General features: G+C 38.9%; 2 protein-coding genes across 5 annotated transcripts in view; both read right to left on the reverse strand.

The window, feature by feature from the left end:
* si:ch211-266k8.4 (TBC1 domain family member 10A) overlaps window positions 1-15,765 on the reverse strand; it is a 55,434-nt gene extending 39,669 nt beyond the window's left edge. For 2 of the 4 annotated variants that reach the window (XM_024264244.2, XM_024264242.2), the window contains exons 1-10: window positions 15,525-15,765; window positions 15,246-15,333; window positions 15,063-15,170; window positions 13,653-13,812; window positions 13,121-13,246; window positions 11,254-11,389; window positions 9,157-9,226; window positions 7,867-7,981; window positions 7,376-7,493; window positions 5,449-5,558 (exon numbers count right to left, since the gene is read on the reverse strand). In XM_024264244.2, the coding sequence (XP_024120012.1) occupies window positions 5,449-5,558; window positions 7,376-7,493; window positions 7,867-7,981; window positions 9,157-9,226; window positions 11,254-11,389; window positions 13,121-13,246; window positions 13,653-13,812; window positions 15,063-15,170; window positions 15,246-15,333; window positions 15,525-15,658 (1,165 nt within the window). In that variant the 5' untranslated portion in view covers window positions 15,659-15,765. Of the gene's footprint in view, window positions 1-5,448; window positions 5,559-7,375; window positions 7,494-7,866; window positions 7,982-9,156; window positions 9,227-11,253; window positions 11,390-13,120; window positions 13,247-13,652; window positions 13,813-15,062; window positions 15,184-15,245; window positions 15,350-15,524 lie in introns of those variants that run through there. The other 2 variants (XM_024264243.2, XM_024264247.2) reach the window with 2 other exon arrangements.
* Window positions 15,766-17,370: 1,605 nt separating this feature from the next.
* olfml1 (olfactomedin-like 1) lies at window positions 17,371-24,754 on the reverse strand. The gene is made up of 8 exons (XM_036212230.1): window positions 24,340-24,754; window positions 22,418-22,521; window positions 22,141-22,331; window positions 21,919-22,022; window positions 20,844-21,032; window positions 20,416-20,596; window positions 19,178-19,337; window positions 17,371-18,010 (listed from the first exon to the last, which is right to left on the reverse strand). The coding sequence occupies exons 1-8, from the start codon at window positions 24,466-24,468 to the stop codon at window positions 17,869-17,871; spliced, it is 1,200 nt and encodes a 399-aa protein (XP_036068123.1). The 5' UTR covers window positions 24,469-24,754; the 3' UTR covers window positions 17,371-17,868.
* Window positions 24,755-25,826: the final 1,072 nt, after the last annotated feature.

Below are 25,826 nucleotides of genomic sequence, written 5' to 3' on the forward strand. Positions count from 1 at the left end.
CTGGAACCAAAAGTTCTGCATGGAATTTAGCTGTTTGTTGTAAGAACATGACCAAAATCAGCCGATCAAATCATCCATTTGTAAACAACAACAAAATGCAATGCAAAGCTCTTCAATGTAACTGAAACAAAACACATGTAGATGTTAAGGGCCAAGAGACTGCTTCAACCTTGTGGAGGGCCCATCAGTATCTGCTTAGGCAGAACAATGTCCGACAAAGTCTGCTTTGATGTGTTGTGGGTGATAAGAGTGAGTTTGCTAAAGGCAGGATTGTGCTTGTCTGTCAAAACTTAAGCTAATTAAACGGTTGAGGTCTTGATCACAAGAGAGGCGTCTAATGACGGGAGTTGGCCGGCCTGAGGGCTGAGCGAGTGAGCGAGCAGGTGGCATTCCGCCTAAACTAAAAGAAACAAAGGAATCAAGGGGAGGGATTACTAAAAAGCTCACTGGAAAGCCAGCTCAGAATGGAAGGTCATTTGGAGGGTAAGTGTCCACTATGAGGGGAATAAGGAGACGTTCTTGGTCAGCTAACAGATCCAAAGCAGCTCACAGTGATATCAACAAAAACAACTTGATTTTTTTTCTACCTCCAACATTTAATTAATGGTTTTGACATTTACTTTCTCCAATATTTCAGTTGGATGGGAGCAGAGAAGCTGCACAGTCAGAGTCCTGCAGAAAACAGCCACAACCAACGGCACAAATCCCTGTATCCACTTATTGGAATGGAGGACAATCAAACTCCATACACATTTAAATCTAACACGTTCTATAAAACCTAAAAAAAATGAAGGCGGGGATAGTACTAAGAACATCTCCACTCTGAAACCTCTTGATATAAACTGATGCGTTTGGTCTCTATAACTCAGGTTATTCCAGATTTTCCCTTCGGTGTTCCTCAGCAGGTTTCCCATATATTGTTTCCACTCCGCTGTAAATTTACTGGCATGTATCTATTCCTATCACTGCCAAAAACTAAAATGAAAGTGAACACATGAAAAATGTAGGACTCACCCTTTCAGCGAAGTACTCTGAGCGTGAATAATTCATCGTGAAGGCAGAGACTACGGTTACTGCTTCCCTCTAAAACTACATTTAGGTGGCTGCTTTGCACGGAGAAATACAAAGAGCTGTAGTGCAGAAGATACCAAATGGAGTTACATATGTTGGCAATATTGCGAAAAAGGTCACTCACTGAGCAACCACCATGTAGCTTGTGAAGCAAAACTCCACAAATGCAGCAGTTCTCCTGATAATTGACCTCCCAAGTTGAACTATTACTATTGCTGTGGAAGAACAACTGTGTCATTATAAGTTTCACTATGGAACGTTTCTGATTTGTTGATTGGCTCACATCTTATTTAGAGTTACAGGTTTTCTTTTCTTTTAAATGATTCCATCCATCCATAAACTTTATTGACAAAGAGAGCTAGTGCTCCAGGAAAAATCTAAAACAATCTAGAATGAAATCCCCCTTCTGCTGCTTTTTCCTCCCGTTCATGCCCGAGTACCCTCTCAGACAAAACAAGGACCAGATGATCAGACCATGAAATGAGCACCAGACACAGAAACGACGGTAAAAATAGAACACCCAAACAAAGTCTGCTCTTCTGACGTCCCCAAAAAAGACAAATATTTGCAAATTGCTCAGCACCTGCTGGAGGGGGTGTTAACTACGACGAATGCTGAGTCACTGCACTAAAGCTGAAGCATCAGGCGGTAGGGAAGAAAGCAGCGCAGGTCTCATGGGAGCCGGCTGAGGAGGGGAGGACGCTGGCATCTGCTGCCACACGGGGGTGGGAGGGGGTGGAAAAAGGAGAGATACAGGAAATGGAAGGACAGCACAGGAGGAAAAAACGAGCAGAGGTTAGAAGAGGTGAAAGAGGAAAACCGGAGTGCAGGGCTTCAAGGGACACGCTGAGTGGAAAGATAACTCAATGAGGTGTAACCAAACAGACCAGCAGTTCCTAAAAAACTATCAGCATTATTCTTGTAGATGGTAGTTTTTACCTGCAGACATTTTACACATTTGTTCTAGTCCACTCCTCTTTTATGCCGAATATAGAACCAGTAAGTCACTCAAAACGCCTTTTCTAAATATATGCTGTTAAAATACCAACATTATCATATTTAACAGACCACCTGACGTTCTTTTAAAAAGGGCCCTACCATGAAAATTCTACTTTGAGGTTTTAAGTGCATTTTACTGTTCATTCCTCACTATAAAGAACTTCAAAGCAGTATTTTGATCCGTTCATGCATTTCAGAGTAATCCTCTAAAAACCTGCACTGTCTGCAGCAGCCCCTCCCATACCCATGAAAACGAGCGGGTGGAAACGTGCTGATGTAAGATCGATGCCAACAGCTCCCTCCATGAAGAGTCTTCTCTGACAGTCCAACACCAACTCGCAATTTCTCCACTGAGCTAGTGGTGATCAGCGAAATACTTTCATTTTGGATGCAGAATACCGTACATATATATTCCAATGGTGTGCTATTTTCAATAAATTCCAGCTCAAACAGGTGGCGTTCCATTAAGACGCCCCACCCCTGGTCCGGCACAGCTGTGCAGAAGCCACGTGTGTTTGTGTTGTGAAGCAGTGTAGCGATGGCCGGGTCTACTAAAGGCACACATATCATATGTGCATCCATCTTTGAAAAACTTTGGATTATTTTCGTGGGAGAAATGCAGATACGCTGCTTTGTCTGGGATGACGTCATGAGATGTGCAGCAGCTACACGCAGCGGCAGGTGGAGCTTCGGGAATCGAGTCGTTTTACTTCCGGGTAGAAAAAAACTCACGAAAAATAACTAATATTTCATAAATAATTTGATTTTTACTGTTCCAAATGTAATATATGATCTTATATATGAATATAGTTAACTCTGAAAGGCTTAAGATAATCATGGTAGGACCCCTTTAAAGCAGGGGTCTCCAAACTACGGCCCGCGGGCCGGATCCGGCCCACCTCAGCATTTGACCTGGCCCCCAAACAATATCAGAGACACATTATTTTTTTTAAATATGCCAAATGATTGAGACCCACCTACAAAAATGTAAATAAATAGTGACTCTGGATAAAGAAGAAAACATCTGGAACCATTTCACAGTTATTGATAATAAAAAGCCCCAAAATAAAAGTTAACTGAAATCTGTTCGTAAAATGAAAATGTATAAGTAAATATTACTGAAATGTTATCACCGAATAGGTCCACGTGTGACTTTTGGTTTCCAGCTGTTTTTTCTGTATTCTTGCGTACTTCTCCACCTTTAACAACCTGGGAATGTCCCCCCATGAGTCACGATGAGATGAACCTGAGCAGCAGACCATGAAAACACCACCACAGACGGAGAATGTGAAGACGTGATGGTAGATTTACTACACCACAGGTTTCAGACATTTCCTACTGCAGCTGCAGATGCGTTTTTGTTCGAGGGTCTAGAAAACCCTGATGCAGTTCAAGAGTCCATATCCTGACCTTACGAGAAGAGTGAGCTACGAAGATTGGTCAGAAAAAGAGTGAAAGTGTAACAGAAAGGGATTGAATGAATCAGCTCATCTTCCCCCTCCTGAGGGCAAAACGGTCCGCCAAGCAGGCAAACAAGGATGACTCATCCTGATTCGTCTCACACACAAACACACGCACACCCCCCCCACACACACACCTCCACAGGATGAATGATTTTCAGAAACAGTGACATAAATCACCTTTTTCTGAATCTGTCTTACTTAGTCACTCATTCCAAAGCATAGTCACGCTTTTCTCTTTACAGAATCTTTCTTTAAGAGGAGGGTTGTTTGTGATTGTAGAACGCTCGCACACTCGCTCGCCTGCACACGCACAAGATGAAATGACACAAAGGCTCCAGAGGTAAGGGCTTTCCAGGTTCCTGAGCAGATGATACCTGAAGAGCCTTCAGAGGTGACGGCTCTTTGATCTTTAAAGTAAAAGCATGTGCTCATGCACAGACACGCCCACACACACGCGACGATATCCGACCAAAACACACCAAAACTCTACACTGACTACAGCGGTTTTTAAACTGGAACAAAAAACTATTAACTACACAACTAATATTTTTCAGCAGCTCAAACGCTTTAATTGTATTTTTTTTCCTAATTATGGTTATATATGACAGAACAAGACAGACACAAAATAATCACTGCACCAATATTACCCTCAAAAAGAAACCCAAAAGGTCAGGAAAGGTAAAAGTTCAGAAGATAATGTTTTCTAGTGTAGAAAAAGTACTTTAGTCACAACTTGGAGAAATCTTCTCAAACACTGAGCTCAATGAAGACAAAAACTGTAGAGTGAGTGTGTAACTGGATCAGTGCGAGTGCAACAAAGCTTCAACAAAACTGAGAAACTGTCTGTGGAGAAGTCCCTCCAGCTCCTCTTTTACACTTAACTTCAAATACACGTGTGTGTTAACATGCCTGTGCATGTATGTGTGTTTGTTTAATATCTGTATGTGATAACCCTTCAGCTGGTGTTCAGAACAGTCATCGGGGTAATGTACATTTTTAAACAGGCTCATTTGGGAAGTTTGTGTTGTGATTTAAAAAGAGTTAACAGAACTTTTTGACAATGAATGGCTTCACCCGACCACCAAGCATGAGTGGATAAAACTTAGTGTTATCGTTCAGATTCTATAGAAGATGACCAAGAAATCCTTATTGATTCCAGGGTATGTAAACATACGAGTACAGCTGATATGTGTAGTTAGTGAAGTGCTTTTGTTTACATACATCCGCGTGTTTTTTAACTCACGTGTGTATGTGTTTGTTTTGCTGACATATATGTGCATGTTTTAACAGACATGTGCATGTATGTACTTTTGTTAAGATAGATGTTTGTATGTGCTTTTATCAACATACATGTGCGTGTTTTTTTTAACTTACGTGTGTGTATGTATTTTTATTAACATACATGTGCGTGTATGTGCTTTTGTTAACATACATGTGCATGCTTTAACATACATGTGCGTGTTTTTTAACATACGTGTGTATGTTTTTGTTAGCATAAACATGCATGTTTTTTAACCTACATGTGCGTGTATGTGCTTTTGTTTACATACATGTTTTAATATACATCTGTGTGTGTTTTTAACCTACATGTGCGTGTATGTGCTTTTGTTTACATACATGTGTGCGTTTTTAACATAAGGTACATGTGTGTATGTTTTTTGTTAGCATACATGTTTTAATATACATCTGTGTTTTTAACCTACATGTGGGTGTCTATGCTTTTGCTAACATGTGCATGTTTTTGAACATACGTGTTTATATGTTTTGCCAACATGCATGTGCATGTTTTAACCTAGATGTGCATGTATGCGCTTTTGCTAAAATGCACGTTTTTCAACATACATGTGCCTGTATGTGTTTAACATACATGTGTGTATATGTGTTTAACATACATGTGTGTGTGCATGTGTATTACCTGCTCTGTACCCATGGTTCTCATCAAGCACCAGCCTGTTCAGACACTTCAGCTCCCAGTCTTCGACCTCTGTTCTCCACAGGGCAGGAACAAATGTAGAATACTGAGCTCTACAGATGGAACAAAGATGTTGAGGCTGAGTAAACGTATCTTTGAACAGGATTCTTTAGGGCAGGTATGACTGCTACATATACAGCACTAAGGAAGGAAGTTTAGATTTCTGTCCAGTTTAGAATGTTCTAGTCTGTCTTGACTGCTGGCTCTGCATGACAGTTAAAGTGTCTGAAGGACACCAGGTTGAAGATCTCTCGATCTCCTCAGGTCTCCCCATCTGGCCTTCCTCCCCTCCAGATCTGTTGAAATAACCCAGTCTACTTATCATCGACATGTCATGCTGTCCTTCTGACCAAGTTTGTGTGGCGAAAGCTCAGCAGAGAACGAGGACTTTAGAACGGGATTTTCCCTGTAGAATAACCCCACTGTCAGTACTGCGCTGCATGCTCCATGAACAAAAGGCTGCAGAGGTTTCTGTATAGACCCAAACATGCTGATCTACCACCACGACAGACTGAGAAACATTGGATAATGAGTGACAGCTTTGGAGAGCATTAGTAAAACACATCATCAGACTCAGTTCTGTATTTTTAAAGTTCTCTAGAAAGCATCTTCATTTTCCTTTGTCATCTTTGGAGCTTCAGTCTAAGCATGGAAAGTTTTTCTACAGGTCCACATCTCAATACAGACGTCAAACTGCTGTGAAGCTCCCATTTCTGCTAAATATCTTTATAGGCAAATACAATAAAACCTTTTTTAAAGCAGGTTTCATACTGATGTCACTACAGCAGGAGGAAAAAGGACATTTTAACTAAAGATGAGCCGATATTTTTTTCTAGCCGAAACCGATAACAGATATTTCTGCTGCAACTGTGGCCGATAGCCGATATTTGCTGATACCGATATCTAAGTATCTAGAACAGCACAAAGTTTAGATGTGATTTTTTTAATTTCTTTATTAGAAATGCACAACTTTTCTTTGATAGCACAATCACGTTGTACTTCATCTTTACAGTAAATATAACGTTCATCTGAAAGCAGTCGGAACAAATCCATGGATTTTGGATGCCGATAAACTCAAATTATGTAGATAATGCCAGATACAGATACTTGCACCGATATATTGCTCATTCCTAATTTTAACTGTCAACAAATAGACTAATTTGTTTTAAGATGAATTTAACCGAAAACCATTGATCTAATAATAATAAAAAAAAAAAATGATAAAATTGGTAGAAATATAACTGGTGGATAAGAAAACAAAACATTCTATTTACACTAAAACATTGCAGTAAGTAAATGATAATGTTTGAAAGGAGTGAATGTAATAAAATAAATAATTTACTGATCCAGTTTAACTAAGAGTGTAAGCAGGCCAAAAGATTGTTCTGATCCTTTTAGGTGAACTCCAGCAGAACACGACACCAGGAACCTGCTCCTTTTGGTCTCAGCAAATATCAGCTGGTTTTATTCATCACTTTGCACTGGTCCATGCCTCACATGGCTGTCCCCCTGCTCAGTTACCATGACTACAGCTGTGTCAACAAAAGGCGTCTGTCAGCGATTGACGTTTATATTCAGTGTAGAAACATGGAGACGAGGGGCTCCGGCTGAAAGCAGCACGGCTGCCGCTGAAGGAACTCATTCAGCAAAGACCCAGCTTCATCAGCAGCTCATGTCACACATGTCCGCCCCCGACGAGCCCACTGACAATCATGGGATGTCTGGCAGTTCATTCAGGATCGAGGCGGAAACTGTCAGCTGGGAGAACATCCCTCAAAGCTTTTGGAGAGATCGTTTTTTAAAGGAAAGATCCCAGACAGCATCAGTGTGGGAAACCATCAGGGAGGCAGCATGAATTCCCAGGACTTACACATCAACAGGCACTCTGAGCAGCAGGGGTAACACGGCCCCTTCATCCGTCAGGCGCAGCAGCCGAGGCTCCAGAAGCTCCATGATGGTCAGAGCGGAGCGGAACACCGCTGGCAGGCCTGAAGACAGAATCCCGAACATGAAGCTCTGAGAACCAAAGCTGAAAGCATGAACTATATCACGTTCACCGATTGAGGTGTCCAACAGACATCAGTGTGATAAATACATCTCAAACACTCCACAGAATCGAAAGAAGAGGAAGTTCAGTGATAAGAGCAGGGAGGCACCTCAAGGATCAGGTCTAATTTTAATGTAAATAACTTACTTTATATAAATGTGTTTTATAAATAAAACAGGGGTTTTACTGATCAAAAATATGCTTTAATCTTCCTTCTGCACCTATTGATGCAACTCAATAGTAAAAATGAGAAAAGCTGTCAAGGCAGTCAAAGATGGGAAAGCAAACACTTGATTCAACAAATATATACCAACCAAAGAGGAAGATGAGGTCCCAGACAGCAAGGACGGTGTCCCAACAGGGCAGGGAAGTGAAGAGGGTGAGGAACCACGGCATCACGAAGTGGACTGAAAGGATCCCCACTGATTCCTGCAGTACAGAAAGGCAATACAGAGAGATGATTTGACATCCTTAAGCATGGATTTAGGAGTGGTGCAGTTGCTGCTCAAAAAGCTCATTTAGTGGATCCCGTTTGAGGAATAAATGCAGACAGACACACTGACAGCCTGTTCAAATAATGACTCATCACCATGCGTTTGAAATTAGAAATCTGGCTTTAATAATTTCAATAAATTGTTAACATAATAATCCTGTTGGTTTCACCACACAGTTCTTTTTTTCCATAAAGCTGCAGTGACATTGAACGCACCACCAGGATTTGAAGCCAACTTTAAAACGCTGCATCGTTACAAACTCATTCACAACAAATGGACATATTCACAGAAACAGAAAATGTCTGTTTTTCTAAATTTGACTAAAAAGTTGACTTCAATGGGGAAAAAAGCCTCCAAAGCTTTAGTTTACCAGTTCACCAGAGCTGATAAAACCCAGGTTAACGCTGCAGCTGAGCAGACGGCAGTGAACTCCTCACGGAGAAGAAAGTGACAGTGTTCCTCAGGACGACAACAACAGAGCCAGGGGAGGCCCAGCAGATGACGGATGTGTCGGAGGCCCGGCTGCACCGTCCTCATGGGAAACCGTGGGAAATCTGAACTCCCAGAGTCGCCATTCACTGCATGTTCTATTTACCAAGAAAACGTGACGTCTATTGACAAAAACCTGAGCTTTAGCACAACTACGTCACTTTTCTTCCTTTTTTGGAGTATTCTGTGTTCCTTCGGGTTTGACAGAGAAGCCATCGGTGATGAGATGGACATAAACAGACCGTAACCTGGCAACAGTCCCCAAATCGGCCAGATTGACAGGCTGGCTCTGCTGCTTAAGAAGATGAGGAGCGCTCATTCAGCCTCCATTCAACAGTCAGGATGTTGACCATTCAAGCCTGTAAGAAGTGTGCAACTACGTCCAAATCCTCAGATGACGCCTCGACCTTTTCAATCCGTCAGAGAATGGCTGCTTCTTCCCCTTGATCCTTTTCGGTGGTCGCTTTGGATTTCCGTCAAACACACGAGCCGGTCGGCCTGAGGGTTTGACCACGCATGTGTCACTCACAGAGGCTCCGAGCCGGTTTCTGTGGCCCACAGCCGGAAACGGGTTCCCACCCTCAACCCTTCTGAGCGGGCGGACTTCAGCCGGACACTCACCAGGTGCTGGGACAGCTGAGGTTTGCGGTGCTTGAAGAACTGCTCGAACACCTTCACCTGATGTTGGACCCTGACCAGAAAACACAACACACACTTGACACCTGGAGCCTCACAGCCCTCTCATGATGAAACACACCATTCACGCTAAATGACTGTTTCAGCCCCTCCAATGGTCTTGGGTTTGCTTTTTCTAAAGAACAGATGTTTTAAACTTTTCATAAATACAGTTTTCCCTCATTAAAAATAACCTCCGATGGGTGAAATCAGTAGAGTATAAAATAAAACTCCTCACTACACACTTTTCTCAGACAAACATTTTCACATTTTTCACATTAAACTCTTAAAGTTCAAACCTTCATAGAAAAATTAGTCCGGGATTATAGAATGAAAACAAAGATCTGATTAAAGATTTATCTAGATTTAGCAATAGTGCTGCCACGATTAGTCAACTAATCGACTATTAAAATAGTTGACGACTAATGTAATAGTCAGTTAGTCGTTACTTTATATTATATGGAGTCAGAGTGTAGTAAAGTTGAAAGTTATGATATTCTGCTAGCTTTTTTGACTATCTATGCATTTATTAAGGTTTTTAGGCTATTTTGGTGCTTAGCTAATATTTCAGCTACATGCTAGGCTTTTTTTTTTTAGGCTGTTTTGGAATTTAGCTATTATTGCGTGGTAGCTATTTTGGCCAACTTAGGCTTTTGGGTTTTTCGGGCTATTTTGGAGTTTAGCTAATATTTCAGCTACATGCCAGCTGTTTTGGTTAACTTAGGCTTTTTAGTTTTTCAGGCTAATATTTCAGCTACATGCTAGCTGTTTTGGTTAACTTAGGCTTTTTAGTTTCTCAGGCTAATATTTCAGCTACATACTAGCTGTTTTGGCTAACTTAGGCTTTTTTTGTTTTTTTAGGCTAATTTGGCATTTAACTAATGTTTTAGCTGGCTATCAGCTTCAGCATTTTCAGCTGTTAGCTTCAAGAATTTCAGCTTTCAACATTAGGGTTTTAGGTTTTGTCACTAAGCGTCTTCAGCGGCCAAATTCAGCTTACAGCCTTCACACTAGCATTATTGCAGATAATGCTATATATCTAGATTTTTAGTTAGTTAAAAGCTAATGATGTGTGTTTTACATCCACTTTGTGCTTGACCCGATTAGTCGGCTATCGGAAAAAATAATCGGTGATTAGTCAACTATTGAAATAATCCTTTGTGGCAGCTCTATTCAGCAAACTGAACATATTCTGTACAGGAGACAAAGCATGGAGGAGATTTATTGACAAGGTCGCTCTGTGTGTGCTGTTATAAAAAAAGGCTGCAAAATTACATTGACAAAGACATGCAAAACCTCAATAGGTGAACGTGATAAAGTTCATGCTTTTATTTCTTCTTGCTTAGATTACTGTAACTCTCTTTTTTACCCGTTTTAACAAACGTTCCCTAAACCGTCTTCTTTGTCCAAATTCAGTAGAGAGGCTTCAAACAGGAACCAGTAAACGGACACACATCACTCCTCTGTCGTCTGCTTTACATTGTTACCTGTCAACATTCAAATTGATTTTAAAATTCTACTTTTAGTTTTTAGAGCCTTGCATGGTCAAGCCCCGACATATCTCTGACCTTTTAACCCCATACACATCGGCCTGATCCTTGAGGTCCTCCAACCCAAATCTAAAGCATTCCAAAAACCTGCTTCAAGACTAGAGGAGATCTCTCATTTCAAGCCGTTGGTCTTCGTCTCTGCGTCAGATTGACTCAGTGTTTCAAATCCAGGTCAAGACATTTTTATTCAGGGGAGATTTTATTGATTTTAGTCCTTGCTTTACTGTTTTAATTTTTTTAAATTATTATTGCTGTATTTTGTTACCTTTGATTTTTGATTAGATTTTATTCTCCTTTAGTAAAACACTTTTTGATTCTTTCTGAGAAAAGTCCAATAGAAATAAAGATTTTCTTTTCTAGTGAGGGGACACCGTGATATAATATTTCATAAAGGTTACAGCTATGACCATCAATCAGACTGCTTTTTCCTCTTTAGAAATGTCCATGTGAGAGTTGTTCTTGAGCCTCTTCAGTCATTAAAAAGTTTTCTTACTTGGTGAGGGTGAGGTCAAACAATTCAGCCAGGTACTTGGGTTGGTCTAACAAGGCTGCCAGAGCCCAGAAGGCCTCCTCCTCCTCCTCTTCCTCCTCCAGCTGCATCAGCAGCACTGCAGCGATGTGGGACATTCCTGTCAAACACACTTTGGTTTTCTAGTCTCTGAAACAACTAGAAACATGTTTCCACACACAAAAAAATCTGCAGGAGGATGTAAATAAACAATGATAAATAATCACAATGATAAAAAGCTTTCATTGGGTGAAAGAAAGTAGTTTGATTAAGATCACAGCAGGACCTCAACTCTATTAAAGGTGATTCCTTCAAAAATTATTATATTTTTTTAAATCATAAAAATAAAATCCATACAATTTTCCTCAAACAATTGACATAAATGACAACTTCTAGCTCAAATAAAACAGATCATCTGTGATAAATCCATAGATTAAATGTGGAGCTCTATCTGTCCTGATCAAACTGAAAGTGGTCTAGTCATAAGAAAATCTAAACAAATTAAAACTTAACATATTGGATAAAGTTTTGAAGACATTCCTGTCAGTCATGATCCACAGGAGAGCATTAACGGTCCTCTGCTGCCACCAGCTGGTAATGAGGTTAACTACAACAATCTCCTTCTTTTTCCTCAAGTTTAGGAAAGTTCAGAAAAATCCATTTAGTCTCAGAAATATTAGTAAATTCATCCTAGTTTGAACATTTGGCTAATTTTCATTCATGTGAATCCCTTTGCCCTGTGTTGAAGTGATTCCCAGATAAAATTAAATTTATTTACTGCATTTTCTGCACATAATCAGTTTCTGAATGTGTAAACTGGAGGTAAAAATGTTTATAACTTGAATAATTTACAATACAGAAAATGTATAATGATTAAAAAATATATATAGGTTTATCAAGAACATGTTAAAACGAGACACCAGAGCAGAATGGTTATTCTGACATATAGAATGACTGAGTAACAGCTGTTTATTTCTCTATTGAAGTTTATGGGATTTTGGAGGAATAAACAGGCATTACTCAGTCATTCTACTTGTCAAAATAACAATTCTTGCTCTGACACATTTTTTTTAAACATTTTCTTAAGGAAATCTAAGGATTTCTAGGCTATTCTGGGGGTTCAGCCTATATTTCAGCTACATGCTAGCGGTTTTGGCTTATTTAGGCCTTTTCAATTATTTAGGCTAATTTGGAGTTTAGCAAATATTCTATCATTATGCTAGCTGTTTTGGCTAATTTAGATTTTTTTCCATTTTTTTAGGCTAATTTGGCATTTAGGTGAAATTTCAGCTGGCTATCAGATTCAGCATTTTCAGCTATTAGCTTCAGCCATTTCAACAATCAACTTCAGCATCTTCAAAAATCAGCTTTAGCATTTTTGGTTATCAATTTAAGCATCTTCAGCTATGCAGATTGCAGAAATGACTTATTTAAAATTTGGCTATGTGTGGCTTTCTGGAAAACCGAAAATGTTTACGTTAAGGCTGTGATTGATACACTTTTCCTGGTAGCCTCAAGCCGACCCAGGCGCCGCGTCACAGAAGAAAATAGTTATGTGATGCAAGTTTTGAGTTTGGGGACCCCTGCTTTACAGCAGTTCATAACATTCAGTATCATCACCCTGGAATCAATGAATTAAAATTACTTTTCTTAAAAGAACAGAATTGAGTTAGCATCTCCCTCAAACATCTGATGGTCTGATCACAGGAAATCAGTATTTTCTATCCATGATATAAAAAAAAGAAACTTCCAAAAGGAAATTTCAGGAAAAGAAGACTTTAATCAGGGTTTCAGCTGCCTTTCTTCTCCTAAATCTGCCCTCAACGATCACCTCACGTCTGAAAACTGTTACCTTGACTGTAGCCGACCTGAGGGTTGTATTTCGCATAGGCGGCGAGGACCCTGAAGAGCTTAGCCCGACCTTCAATGGCTTCTGGAGTCTCCCCCATCAGAGATCGGTGGGTTGGGAAGGAACGCTCTGGAGGTTTTGAAGCAAAAATCAGTCAATGTAATTACAGTTAAAGAAAGTTATCAATTATTGTCCTCAATGACAAACTGCTGCATTCACTTAAACCCAGAAAACTATTCTTTCCACACCAGAATCCTGTTTGCTGTTAACATCCTTTAAATGAAAATGTTCTAATCTCTGTTTAGTTTGATCGACAAACACCAGAAAACCAGTTAACACTGAATGGTACCGTTGAATCCCTAATGAATTCCCAGGAATACCTATACTTTAGATACATTTAAATGAATTCAAGAATGTGGCAGTGATGTCAAACCCTAAGAATCAAATCAATCAATCAGAAAAGATCCAATCAAAATGTGTTGTTTGATTTCCAGAACAGTTTTAATAAGAGAGTCGTTTGGGTTTAGGAACTCACGCAGGTCCAAGGCGATCTGCCTGAACAGACAGATGTCCGACTGTGACGGAGTGGAGGTCAGATGGTTCTGCGTGTTGCTGAGCGTGCTGATGGCGGACAGGATACCGTACTCACTGACGCCCAAGTCCACCAGAGGCTGTCGCAAGTCAGACAAACACGTCTGTGGAGCAAAAGCAAGACATCAGGATGAAGTGATACCACAATGCATTGCAGTTGAACAATTTCGTAGAAAAATAAGTGTTTAAATGTAAAATTTGAATATTTTGCTCATGATGGAGACACATTTAAAAGAACTAAAGATTAAAACTGCATTTCTGAGCATTTGCTATCACTTGAGATCCAGTAACTGTCATCAGCGGGTCAAAGTCTCCCTGCTGTGCACCATTCTGATGCATCTCCTTGTAGACAAATAGATCCATGAACATCTTTGTTTTCCTCGTCTGAGCTGGAATCTGAATCAAAACTGTACGGCTGGATAGCTCTGACATTGTTCACCATTTTTGTTGCACTGGTAATGTTAGGTTGCGGTTGTGAGGGGCTGTAAGCTAGCAGAAAAGAGTGCAAACAAAGCAATAATGGAAAATCAGCGGAGGGTTACTTCCACAAAAACAGTCCCACCCACAACACAGAGATGAATTTCTAATGAACTCCTGCTGGTCTGAAGAAATATTTCTTCAAAATGATGGGTCTTTTGGTTTTGGTTAAAAACAGCATTAGCAACGATTTTACAATAGATAAAAACACAGTAGTTATAAATTGACCAATCAGATGCATCAATTCAAGTCGGTGGTCTCACCTTGAGCGTTTGACAAATTTTTTGAGCACAATCTTAAGTGGGTGTGGACACAACAAACTAACTCCTGATGAGCGAGTGGTTACCATAGAAACATTGACTCAGACCCACTTGGACCACTTACTGATGTCGTCTGACTCCAGAGAGGCGTCAAACAGACGATGAAAAACAGTGACTGAACTGACTTTGTTTGGCTGGAACCGGAAGTAAATCAACGTCACAATCACTCTGTGCAGCTCTCTCATTCAATAGGTTTGATTCAGAAATGCTACTTTATAAATAAACTGAATTCAAATTAATTGAAATTGCACATGAAAATGTTAATTCCAAGTGAAATGTCTGAGAATTAAACTTTAAATGTGTCTGAACATTTCTCTGAAGTAAAAACTGCTAAAAACACAAACCAGTCTAAAATTATTTCAAAGGAGGAAACTAAAAACTTTTTTCCAGCATTATATTTATATAGACTGACTGTCAAACTACTGTTTTTGTTGCGCATTTTGAACTTTCTGTCGATCCTTTGGAAGGAAAAACAATTATTTTGATCGCAATCAATAGATTTCTTGTGATAGTTTTAAAGCAGGACGATGTGAGGAGGACTGGGGTGAGACTGATACCTGATAGTTGAAGCAGGAGGTTCCTCTCAGGACATGGATGTTCAGAAGGCTCTTCCACACTCTGCCCCGCAGGCTGGGGGGAATGCCCATCCTGATGAAGCGCTCCATCTGAACAGCAGAGCTGTGCTTGAGGGTGAAGACACAAAGCAAAGAAGGGCCTTCTGCGGCTGAAGCAGGGCTCACCTGACTCCTGCACAGGAAGCTGGAGGGGTTCCAGTAGCTGAGCAGCTCACGCAGCTCCTGGAGCCTCCCACGGCTCAGCTGGGGGGAGCTGACAACAACATGAACTCAGAATGTCAGACCAAAGACTCTGACCTCACTCTGGCCTCAGTCAAAGCAAATGAGAGAGTTTTATCATGATAGACTACTTTTCCTCTGTCAAACAATCGGTCTCGTCATCATAGTTAGCATTTCTTCCTTCTGTGCAGCAGCTGACCTTCTCCTGTCGTCCCCTGTCCTCACCTGTAGTCGTGACTCCGGTGATGAACTTTCTGCTCTTTCCGTTTAGTTACGGCGAAGCCGAATTCATCGAAAGTCACGCTGTCACTTCGTCTTCGGAAGGAGCTTCCTCTGCTGGAGCTGCTTCTCCTCCTCATGCTGGAAACAGACGCCGCGTTTGTCTGAAAGCAGCTTTTCCTCCAGCTGCCGCGCGCTGCTCCACCAAGGACCGCCCCCTTCCCTACGTCATCCTCCAATTAAAAAAAGGCGGGCGAAATGTCTGAAGGGATTTTTGCGCCACCATTTTGTGAACAAAAGTCATAGTTTTCAAATCAAAATTTCCTAAATTGGAAAACAAAACAAAAAAGTTCAGTTTTGAAAACATTTTTTTTCTTTGCTTTCCAAATTTATTTTTTATGTTTGAAACACGAATATTTTCAGTTGTCTCTCATCTTGCTTTCTCCCCATCTTTGCTTTCAAAAAATCATACTGGGACATAAGTGCCACCAAGATCAAAGAGAGAAAACAAAATGAAAGACAACACATCTGAAAAATGTTGTGTCCCAAACGCAAAAATGTATTTTGAAAGCAAATAAAAATATATTGAAAGCAAACAGTATATTTATTTGTAAATTTGAAAGTTTTTCTTTCTGAAACTGAATATTGTCTTTTCAATTTAGGACATTCTGATACCAAAACTGTAATTTTTGTTCGCAATGTGATGGCACAAATAAGCTATGACTTGTTTGAAAGTCTCAATATTTATCGCTTTTTTTCATTGCCTTTTTTATTTTTGTAAAATAAAACATTTTAGCAATACTTTAAAACTATTTATTTGAGTTTTTCCAAAGTACTAATTATTATAAAGAGAAATAATTTAATCACTAACATTTTATATTTTTAGTTCACTACCACTTCCCATAGGCTATATAAATGCATTTTTAAGCCCAACTCATATCTTCCAACATCAACATCCAACAACACTTCATAGCTTTCACATAACAATGTGTATGTATCACATAAGTCATTTAAGCCAAACAATGGTGGAACTTTTCTTACAAACTTGCGACTTTTTGTTTTTTAAAGAATAATTCTCTCAGTAGCTATATTGAGGACTGCATAGTGGACATTTTACAGGTTAACTGGTGAGTCCTGGAAACCTAGGATGGGCTCTGTCCCTATGCCACGCACAGGACCAAGCAGGAATAGAAAATGCATTTAAGATATTTCTTTTTAAAAGAAAAAAAAAACATTTTAACTTAGTGTATTTGTAAAACCCAGCCCAGACCTTAAATCACCTTCTCAATGGAAAACTATAACGTTTAGGGACTTAAAAGATATACGTATCGAAAGATCGATCAAGCAGTGGGAGTAACAGCAGTATCTGTCAGGGATATAAATAAAAGATACATATCGAAAATTGGCAGTATCATTTGAAAATCACAGATATGAACAAGATTATGTTGGTTAAAAGCTATAAAATCACACAAGACGTAAATAATCAATATCTGGCAAGTTGTTTTTTTCCACCCTCTTTGTCTTTTTATTTACATGCTTCAATAAACTTGCATCTTCCAAGTCAATACCTGAATAAATGTATCTGTCAAACGCCATGCATTTTTATTTAAAGCTTTAAATGCCATTTGAAAAGAAAAATCTAAATAATGCATTTTTGGTTAAAGGATCAGACTATCGAATCCCCAAAATGTTAGCTGAATCCTTTATCAATTCGTGGAACATGTATCGAGATGTATATTGAATCGTGTGAGAGGGAAAGATACACACCCCTACTTTAAATAGGTTTTGCTTTTAAACTTTTACCATTTTTCCTTTTGAGTTTTGTTGATTGGGAGCAGGTATGGAGGACGTGATTTTGGGGTAGTGGTTGGTGATTTTACAGAGGAGTTGTGGATCCAACAATTTTCCTTCAAACGGTCAACTTTTGAACTTTTGATGAGCTGTGTGGGACCTCCTGTGGTGTCCGCGGTGTATGGTATCTGGTTGTTGATCAACAACCAACTCATTTAATTCAAAGTGACATCCAGCAGAACATTTACCCTGGACTCTGAAAATAAACATTTGAGTGTATTTCATTTTTCCTCTCAAAAAGGAGACTTCATAAAGATGCCAAGAAAAAAAGCATAGATCTTTATTGTTGACTAATAAAACCATAAAAGTTACAGTTGCATTAGAAACCTTTAGTGACTGATCTTCTTTAGGAGGAAGAAACTATCTCATTAGCAAAGCCAGCACTGATCACAAGGACAAGATGACTGGATAAGCAGCCTTTCCAGCCTCACCATGAAAAGTTCTTTGTGATGTTTGAAGCCATAAATGTAAAAAAGAAGTCAAGCATCACTCTGAGGAATCAGTAACTCCTGCGTGTCTCCACTTCGTAAATGGTTTGGTAGCCATCGTCCCAGGCATACAGCTGCTTGTCTCCGGGGTGATAGTGGATGCTGCTGTGGCTGCTGTAGCGCTTTGGAAAGAACATCACAGGACTCTCATTGCTGTTCAAAGGAGAAAAACATTAAAGAGCTTCAGTTCAGTTTTTCTATACTCAAAATGCAGTCTGAAGAGTTTGGATCCAACTTAAAAATAGACAGAAAATACCAAAAGTTTTACATTTTCTAGGATACATTTAAGATGTCATGGGTAAATCTTCAATACATTTGCATGAATAGTCAAGTCTTTGGTTCAAATGAAATGTTGGTCGGGGTTTTAATATTTAAAAACAAATTCCTTCTGATTTGAATGCTGAAGTTAAACTATTGAACACAAACTTTCCTAAAATGAAGTTTAATGAATATTTACCCATCTAAAGGGGCCATACCATAAATAACCAATTTTTTGAGCTTTTATGAAAAACAAACTTTTTGAGATTTAAGTGTATTATACTGTCCATTCTTCACTATAAAGAACCGCAAAGTGTTATTTTGATCCATTCACGCATTTCTGAGTAATCCTCTAAAAACTTGAGCTCTCAACAGCAACCTCTCCCATACCCACGAAAATGAGCGGGTCCTCACAATCTAAAAGTAGAGACATGGTATGTTTTGAAAAAAAAAAGAATATTGTTTATTTTCATGGGAGAAACGAAGAAAGAAAGGCTCTAGGATGACGAAATGAAATCGAGTCGTTTTACTTCCGGGTGGGAAAAAACTCGCAAAAATAACTAACATTTCATAAATAAGATGTTTTTTTGTGTTCCGAGCTATATGGACATAGCTCATTCTGAAAGGCTTAAGAAAATCTCGGTGTGGTCCCTTTAAAACCAAAAGAGTATTATATTTTATTCTAATGAGCAAAGATGTTCTAAAAGTGTCTTGTATTTGGTGCAGGTTGGCTGTGACTTCTCCTGGATGCCTCCTCCCTCTCAGTTCTGCTTGGGATAGTCACAGCTGCCTGTATCTACTAATTAGGTTTTTCACTAAGGAATTTAGTCTCTTCGGTTTTCTGTTTGGTCTTAAGTAGCTGTGGTAGTTGTTCATTCCTGGTTATGTTGTCAAATCTTTTGAAGTACTCTAGATTTGTTCGAGTCCTTCCAGCATGTGGGTTTTCCTCCACTGGCCAGCTGTAACAATTATGTGTTCTTTAAATTCTAATATCAAGTCTTAAATTTATTTTTTATTTTATTTTGAAAAGTGATTTTTTTTTTCATCAGTCAAAATGCTAACCTGTGGATGGTGTCATGAATGTCATACAGACACTGTATGGTGGAGCGCCCTCCATAGCCTGTGTTGTAGACCACATAAAGGGTCCCGCACATCAAGAACGCCCCTTCAGCATCTCGACTTTTACACTGTGTATCCCAGGTATACTCCACTGCCAAAGTTCCTAAAAAACAACAAAAAGATTCTTCAAAACATCTTCTGTGATAACAATCACTTTTTGCAAATGATCTATGTTTGCAGATATTATTGTGGTTGGAATGAAGGACCCAAATTCTGGAGACGAAGACTCTAGACGTCAACTTAATTCAGGGGTGGATCTACATTGTTTTGCAATGTGTGCTTTGTAATGTTTACTTTGTAATGTTTGTTTTGTAATATATGCCATCCCCTGGAATTCTCAATGTTCTACCTGTCCTACATCATTGTTCTGCATGTTTTGGACAATAAAAAATAAAATTTTAGAAAGACAAAGCTGACTGCTGAACGCTTAAAGCAATTTTATGAAATTAATATAATGTAACCTGACCAATTGCTACAAAAAAAAAGCTAAGCCTCATTTTATGTTTTACTTGAAAGAACCTGTGGACGTCCACAAGTTCTGTATATATTTTTATGTTTTACTTGAGTTACAAATTGAGTTTGTATTTTTATTTACAAGTGTAGTGTCAAGGTATGTTCCCCTGCCAGAATGTGTATCCCCGGTCTCAGACATCATTGATTTGTGTTGTAAACTAATATTTTGTCCCAAAAAGCTAAAAAGAAGATGGATGATCACAATAGACTTTATTGTGGGTCTTTTGGGAGTTTATTTTAATATTTACATTTTTTCCCTATATATTCTATGTAAAACAACAACAGTTTTTTGTGGTAAGAAAGAATAAAACTACCTTTATTCGACTAATTTAGGATGTAAATGTGATTTATGACGGTGACTTAATTATGGACGCATTTAACAATGCACAGTTATTAAATCTCTGTTCTTTCTACTGCAAATTATTGTGAGGTACAGATTTATAATCTTTTAGTTTGGGCTTTTTATTTTTAGAATGTTTGATTTTAGTTCATAAATGAGTTCCTGCCATCAAGACTCTTAAATTTGGGTCCTCCAATAACCAGCATTTATTCAAGATTGTCATCACCTTAAGTACAGAGTGCATCCTTCTAACTATTTGTTAGCAGGTTTCAATGCCTCTGAACCTTCACTGAGGGCTAACATGAGGTGAAACTAAATGAAACTCCACCTTTATCCAGTTTGGTGATGACCAGGTTTCCTCCATAGTCAGGATCAGCATAAATAACCCAGAGGCCCAGTTCATCGACTGCCAGGTCCATGTAGGTGTTGAGATTCAGACTGTAGGTGGGGAGCTTGCCTGCCCCTGGTATGAAAGTCCTGTCCACCACTGTGCTGTTAAGTAGATCAAACTATGTGACAGAATGACAGAAAAAAGGAGGCATCCTCACTTTCTGCATTGTGATTCTAAAGCATTAAAGTAACAAAGCTCATTTTAAGGGCTCAACGTCCTCCAATAACTAGCTAAAAATGTTTTGCAGCTATGAACCGGGATCTAGAACTACTTTAAACCACCTGATCTGCAACATGATTCACAAACCTGTTCCATCTCCATAGTTCTAAGTTTGTGGTTATGGTTACCTCAGTGCAGGCACAAACCTTCAGGATCTGGTTGGGGGTATCTGCCTTGTGGTAGTACAGGAATCCATCGAGGACCACGTGCCCTGTGCCCTGCCAGTGGAACGGCAGCTGCAACTGCTTCGTCTGAGGCTTCGCCTTCTTTTTGAAGCTTTGCAGCGACGGAAACTCAAGCACTGTTTTGTTCCGAATTCCACTGAACAGGTAGACCTGAAGCAGAAATGTCAACATTTTAACTAGCTGAAGGCTTTGATTTGCAAATAAAGTTTTCTTTTTATCTGACTGCTGACATTGGAGGATGAGTGTATGGGACTTCTTGAGTTGCGTGTCATTAGGATCATATTTTGCACCAGTTTAGTCGGGTATTTAAGAATCCTTTCATCACTGCTCCAGTTCCACATCATAGTATTTTCTACTTTTTGTGGTGTCACAGTCCATGTCCAGTCATGAATCCATCTGCAGCTTTTCTTTCTCCCAATCCTGAGTTGCTTCACACAGTAACTGACTTTCACCGACATGATGGAAGGAAGAATTGTAAACACTCAAGAGAACAGTATAGAGACAGATACAATATTGAAACTAGCTGGAAGCTGAAGATGCGATGATGAATGTTAAAAGTGGTTATACCCTCCTGGAGGAGTCTAAGCTAGAGAGGGAGGATTCATGGTGATCATGGTGGATGATCTGGAGATATATGCAGGGATGGAGGTGATACGGGTGCTCAGTAATGGACTGTAGTTCAGATTTATGGTATTTTTTAAAAATTCGATTTTCTTTTGGTATAAGTGTGAGACTTGGCCCTAAAAGCTTAAAAAACAAGATTTATAGTATCTTGTCAGTTTTTAGTCCCATCTCAATTGAAAGTCTTGAAACCAAAATGTACATCTCAGATTGTGCAGTGGAGTTGGACTGGGGGGTTAAACCACCAAATGGTTCCCGAGCGCGGCTGTGTCTGCAGCTCACCGCTCCCCCAGGGGATGGGTCAAATGCGGAGAACAAATTTCACACACCTAGGTGCGTGACAAATAGTGGGACTTTAACTTTTAACTTTTGGTCTGTGTGCGATGCTAAAAGAAACATTTAAATGACTACAGGCCTTATTGGATCCTTTAGAGGTGTCCTTTAACCACGAGCCGTACACGTCTCCAGCCTTTTTCACAATCTTCAGAGACTTGATCTGACTCAGAGTTGTCCTGCAGTCTGAAGTTGTTGGAAGAATAAGAAAAACATTTTTTACAACATCAGGAACTCTGAAAATCTCAACTTTCTTTGGTTAATTCTCTCCGAAGTCGTTGACCATCACACTTGCTCGCCTCACCATTCTCCACTTTGATTCCAGCTTTCTTCTTCAGCTGCTCCAGCTTTGCATCCTTTATCTGTTGCTCCAGCAGAGCTTCTTCCATCTCAATATTTGGCGGAGTTGGAATTTTATTCTCCAAGTACTCCAGCTCTCTCTCCACTCGATCCATGCGCATTGAAAGGTCGTCCACCTGGCTCTTCACCTCCGATCTGCAGGGGCAAATCATCCTGTTATTATTTATCCACCTTTACAGTTTAATGAAATAACCTATTAAAATGTTTTCAGGCAGACGGACCTCAGCAGACTGAGTGTGGACAGAGAAACCCGGATCTCAGAGGAGAGGTCGTAGTTCTTCTGGGTGATGCTCTGCGTGTTGAGCTCACACTGACTCAGACGCTCCTGAGAACGATGGAACAAATCAAACGTCAGTTTTTATATAGACTTCAGAGAGAAAATGTGAAAAGAAAAAAGTTATTCTGCTGCTTCATACAACCCCACACACTGATGAGGTGACAACATTTCTTAGGCCTTAGCCTGAACTGCCCTCCATTTCATTTAGTATCAACTTAAATGGAAAAAACGTTGACAAATATTTTTTTTCACTTAACCGGAAATAATGTCAGGCACGAGCCAAGGCAGGTCCAAGAAGCCCTTTACATGCTGTTTGAAATAAAGGGCTAGATAAAAAAAAGTTAAGATAATTAATCAGCTTATTTTTTTTTATTATTGTAGTTCAATGATCTAAGTCAGGAGTGTCAAACTCAATTACACAGGAGGAGAAAATTTAAAATATGCTTTAGGTTGTGGTCCGAACAGGATAAACATTTATTGAACACTCTCAAACTAAATTTTTAAAACTTTAAAACAGTAACTTTTTAACATAAATATGAACTAGATATATAACGTTACCTGCCATCATGCTAGTATGAATTTGGCAGCTGAATAAGCTAGTGTTGATAGCTGAAGATGCTGAAATTGATAGCTAAAAATGCTGAAGCTGAATAGCTGAAAACGCTAAAGCTGATAGCCAGCTAAAATATTAGCTGAATGCCAAATTAGCCTAAAAACTAACAAAAAAAACCCTTAGGCTAGCCAAAACAGTTTCAGCTAGCACGTAGCTTAAAAAAGGTACATTTCAAAATGTCCCAAAAAAAATGTCCCTGAAAAAAGCTAGCATGTAGCTGAAAAAACAGTAAATTTCAAAATATGCTAAAAAATGAAAAAAAGCCTAAATTAGTCAAAATGCATAAATAGCAGGTAACTGAAATATTAGCTAAACTCCAAAACAGCCTAAAAAAACTAAAGAAAAAAGGCTAAATTAGCCAAAACAGCTAGCATGTAGCTGAAATATTTGCTAAACTCCAAAATAGCCTAAAAGATCTTATTAATTTCCAAAACAGTCCAAAAAGCTAGCAGAATGTCAATTTTTTAAACTTTAAAACTGTAACTTTATAGCATAATTATGAATAATAAAAAAAGCCAGGAATATTATTCCAGACTAAATCAACTTAAACCTTAAATAACTTTTAATATTTTACCCTCCATGAAAATATATTTTGTCAAAATTATGCAAGTTAGAAATGAACACAAGATAACATCGGGGCATTAATAAAGATAAAATAAAATGATCTGGAGGGCCGGATAGAATTACCCGGTGGGCCAGATCCGGCCCCAGGGCCTTGACTTTGGCACAAGTGATCTAAATCATACAAGAAACAACAGCATCAAAAGGAAGGAGGCAAATACTTTTCTACAGCATGTTGCTAGGAGCCTTTCTCAGTACAACTTTATTCTCAAAAGTCAAATTTAAAGAAGCTCCTTATTCATGAAAAGTGGGACCTGTAGTCCTTGCACAGTCATGCTCTTAGCTGTCAGAAGCTGTGTTACCGACTGGACTCTGCAAACATCCTGAAGTCAGCAGCTTTTTCACAGAACACACTTACACATGCAGCAGGATCACAGTCTGTATCTACAGCAAAGTTTGTTGCTGCAGATGTGCAGGAAATGCTCAGAGAGATCTACATCGGCTCATTCCAGAGTAAGAAAAGCTTTATGGAAAACAGACAGACTGCACCAACATGCCAAAAACATTGCAGCCAGATGAACTGCTGAGAGCGTGACTCTAATAAAAGACTCAAATGATCCGTTTGCTCACAAATGAATTATAAAATAATAAAGAAAGGAATCAGAACGGATGTGAGACAGGCAGAAACTCACCTCCATCTGGAGCAGTCTTCTCTCCAGGTACTGGATTATGAAGGCATCATGAGTGGAGCTCTGGCTCCAGACTGAACCCACAATCAGGCACAGAGAATAGAGGACGAGAGGATTCACTGTGGAGGACATGTCTACTCTGTGAGGTTTCTGCAGCGCTTCTGCAAGCTTTGTCTCCGTCCAGCGGCAGTGGGATCAGCTCAAACTGAGATCACGTTTCCCTCCTCTTCTATGTCTTTGTCTTTCTAGGTCCTTTTCTTCAAGTCTCGTGTTGGTTCAAACCAGCTCACTCCCTCTCTGGATGGAGTGAATTTGTGGTATGAAAGATGAAGCCAAAAGAGGAGGGGGAGGGCGGGAAATCATTCCACGAGGATCCATCAGGATTTTCAGATCTCTAGATTCCATTTGTTTGGAGAGTCGGCTGTTAGAGACGTGATTATCTAACACAAAGTATGTTTACGTAGTTACAAGTTTAAATATCTCATTACACTTGATATAAAAGAAAACTGACTCACAAGCAACTTCTCAGTAAAACATAAACTTATTTTAAGACAATAAATCTTAAACATGTTGAGTCGTTTGTTTTCAAAAGGCCTCATTTTAAGTTTATTTTTATTATTTTTACTTCACATAGTATTTTTACGTTTTTTCGTGAATGGTGAGTTTTTACTTAATTTAGGAAAACAGGAAAGTTTCAATTGATTTATTTGTCTAGAATCTTTTGAACACATTGATCTAAAATGCATCATTCTGGTCTTAGCTTACAGGATGCTCAAAGGGTAGATTCAAATAGGACACTTTTCAGGGGTAAAAGTGTACAAGTGTTTCTTTTTTTAGACTTAATATTTTTAATGACCAGAACAATTTACCTAAATATAGATGTCTATATTTTCAAGACTAAATCTTGTCGCAGAAAGGTAGAAAATCTCAACTTTTTCAAAGAAATCTTTTAAAAATATTATTTTATTTTTTTTAAGAAAAGGGAAGAAAGAGGGGTTTTTAACATACTATTTGTTATTTCTAGAAAAAGAATTACATTAAATTGAAAGAGCATCAAATCACCAACAATAAATGAATTCAAAAATAAACTCAAGCAAGTTTCTGTCATGGTAAAAATGAACGCCTCCTTTTAAATGAAATGAAGGTTTTTGATCAGCAGTGGAGGGAAGTGAGGTGCTTCTTGAATATTTAAAGTGAAGGATGCTGTGTAATATTCTGAATTTTTATTTTATTTTTTTATCCATAAATATAAATAGAGGTAGTTATATATATGTAAGTGGTATTGAGATTAGCACAGATGGACAAACTGAAATATGTGGGAAATTTTGTTACAATCTAGCTTCTTTTATGCTTTTTTGTTGTTGTTTTTATGTTTTTTTTTGTTATTGCCACGAATTAAGGAAGACTGTTTGAGGTAAGATGCATGCTTGTTTAATAATTTGTTGTTTTGTTTGTGTTTTGAATCTTTGGTTTGTATGATTTGTATAGAA

Source organism: Oryzias melastigma, linkage group LG6 (genome assembly GCF_002922805.2).
Source record: "Oryzias melastigma strain HK-1 linkage group LG6, ASM292280v2, whole genome shotgun sequence".
Lineage (NCBI taxonomy): Eukaryota > Metazoa > Chordata > Actinopteri > Beloniformes > Adrianichthyidae > Oryzias > Oryzias melastigma.

What these genes read in the sequence shown, in the direction of transcription:
- olfml1 (XM_036212230.1), bottom strand. Translation starts at nt 24,468, where the DNA reads ATGTCCTCCACAGTGAATCCTCTCGTCCTCTATTCTCTGTGCCTGATT. An exon ending in TCCACACTCAGTCTGCTGAG is followed by an intron (nt 22,332 to 22,417) that starts GTCCGTCTGCCT and finishes TTGCCCCTGCAG; the next exon opens with ATCGGAGGTGAAGAGCCAGG. An exon ending in CATCACCAAACTGGATAAAG is followed by an intron (nt 19,338 to 20,415) that starts GTGGAGTTTCAT and finishes GTTGTTTTTTAG; the next exon opens with GAACTTTGGCAGTGGAGTAT.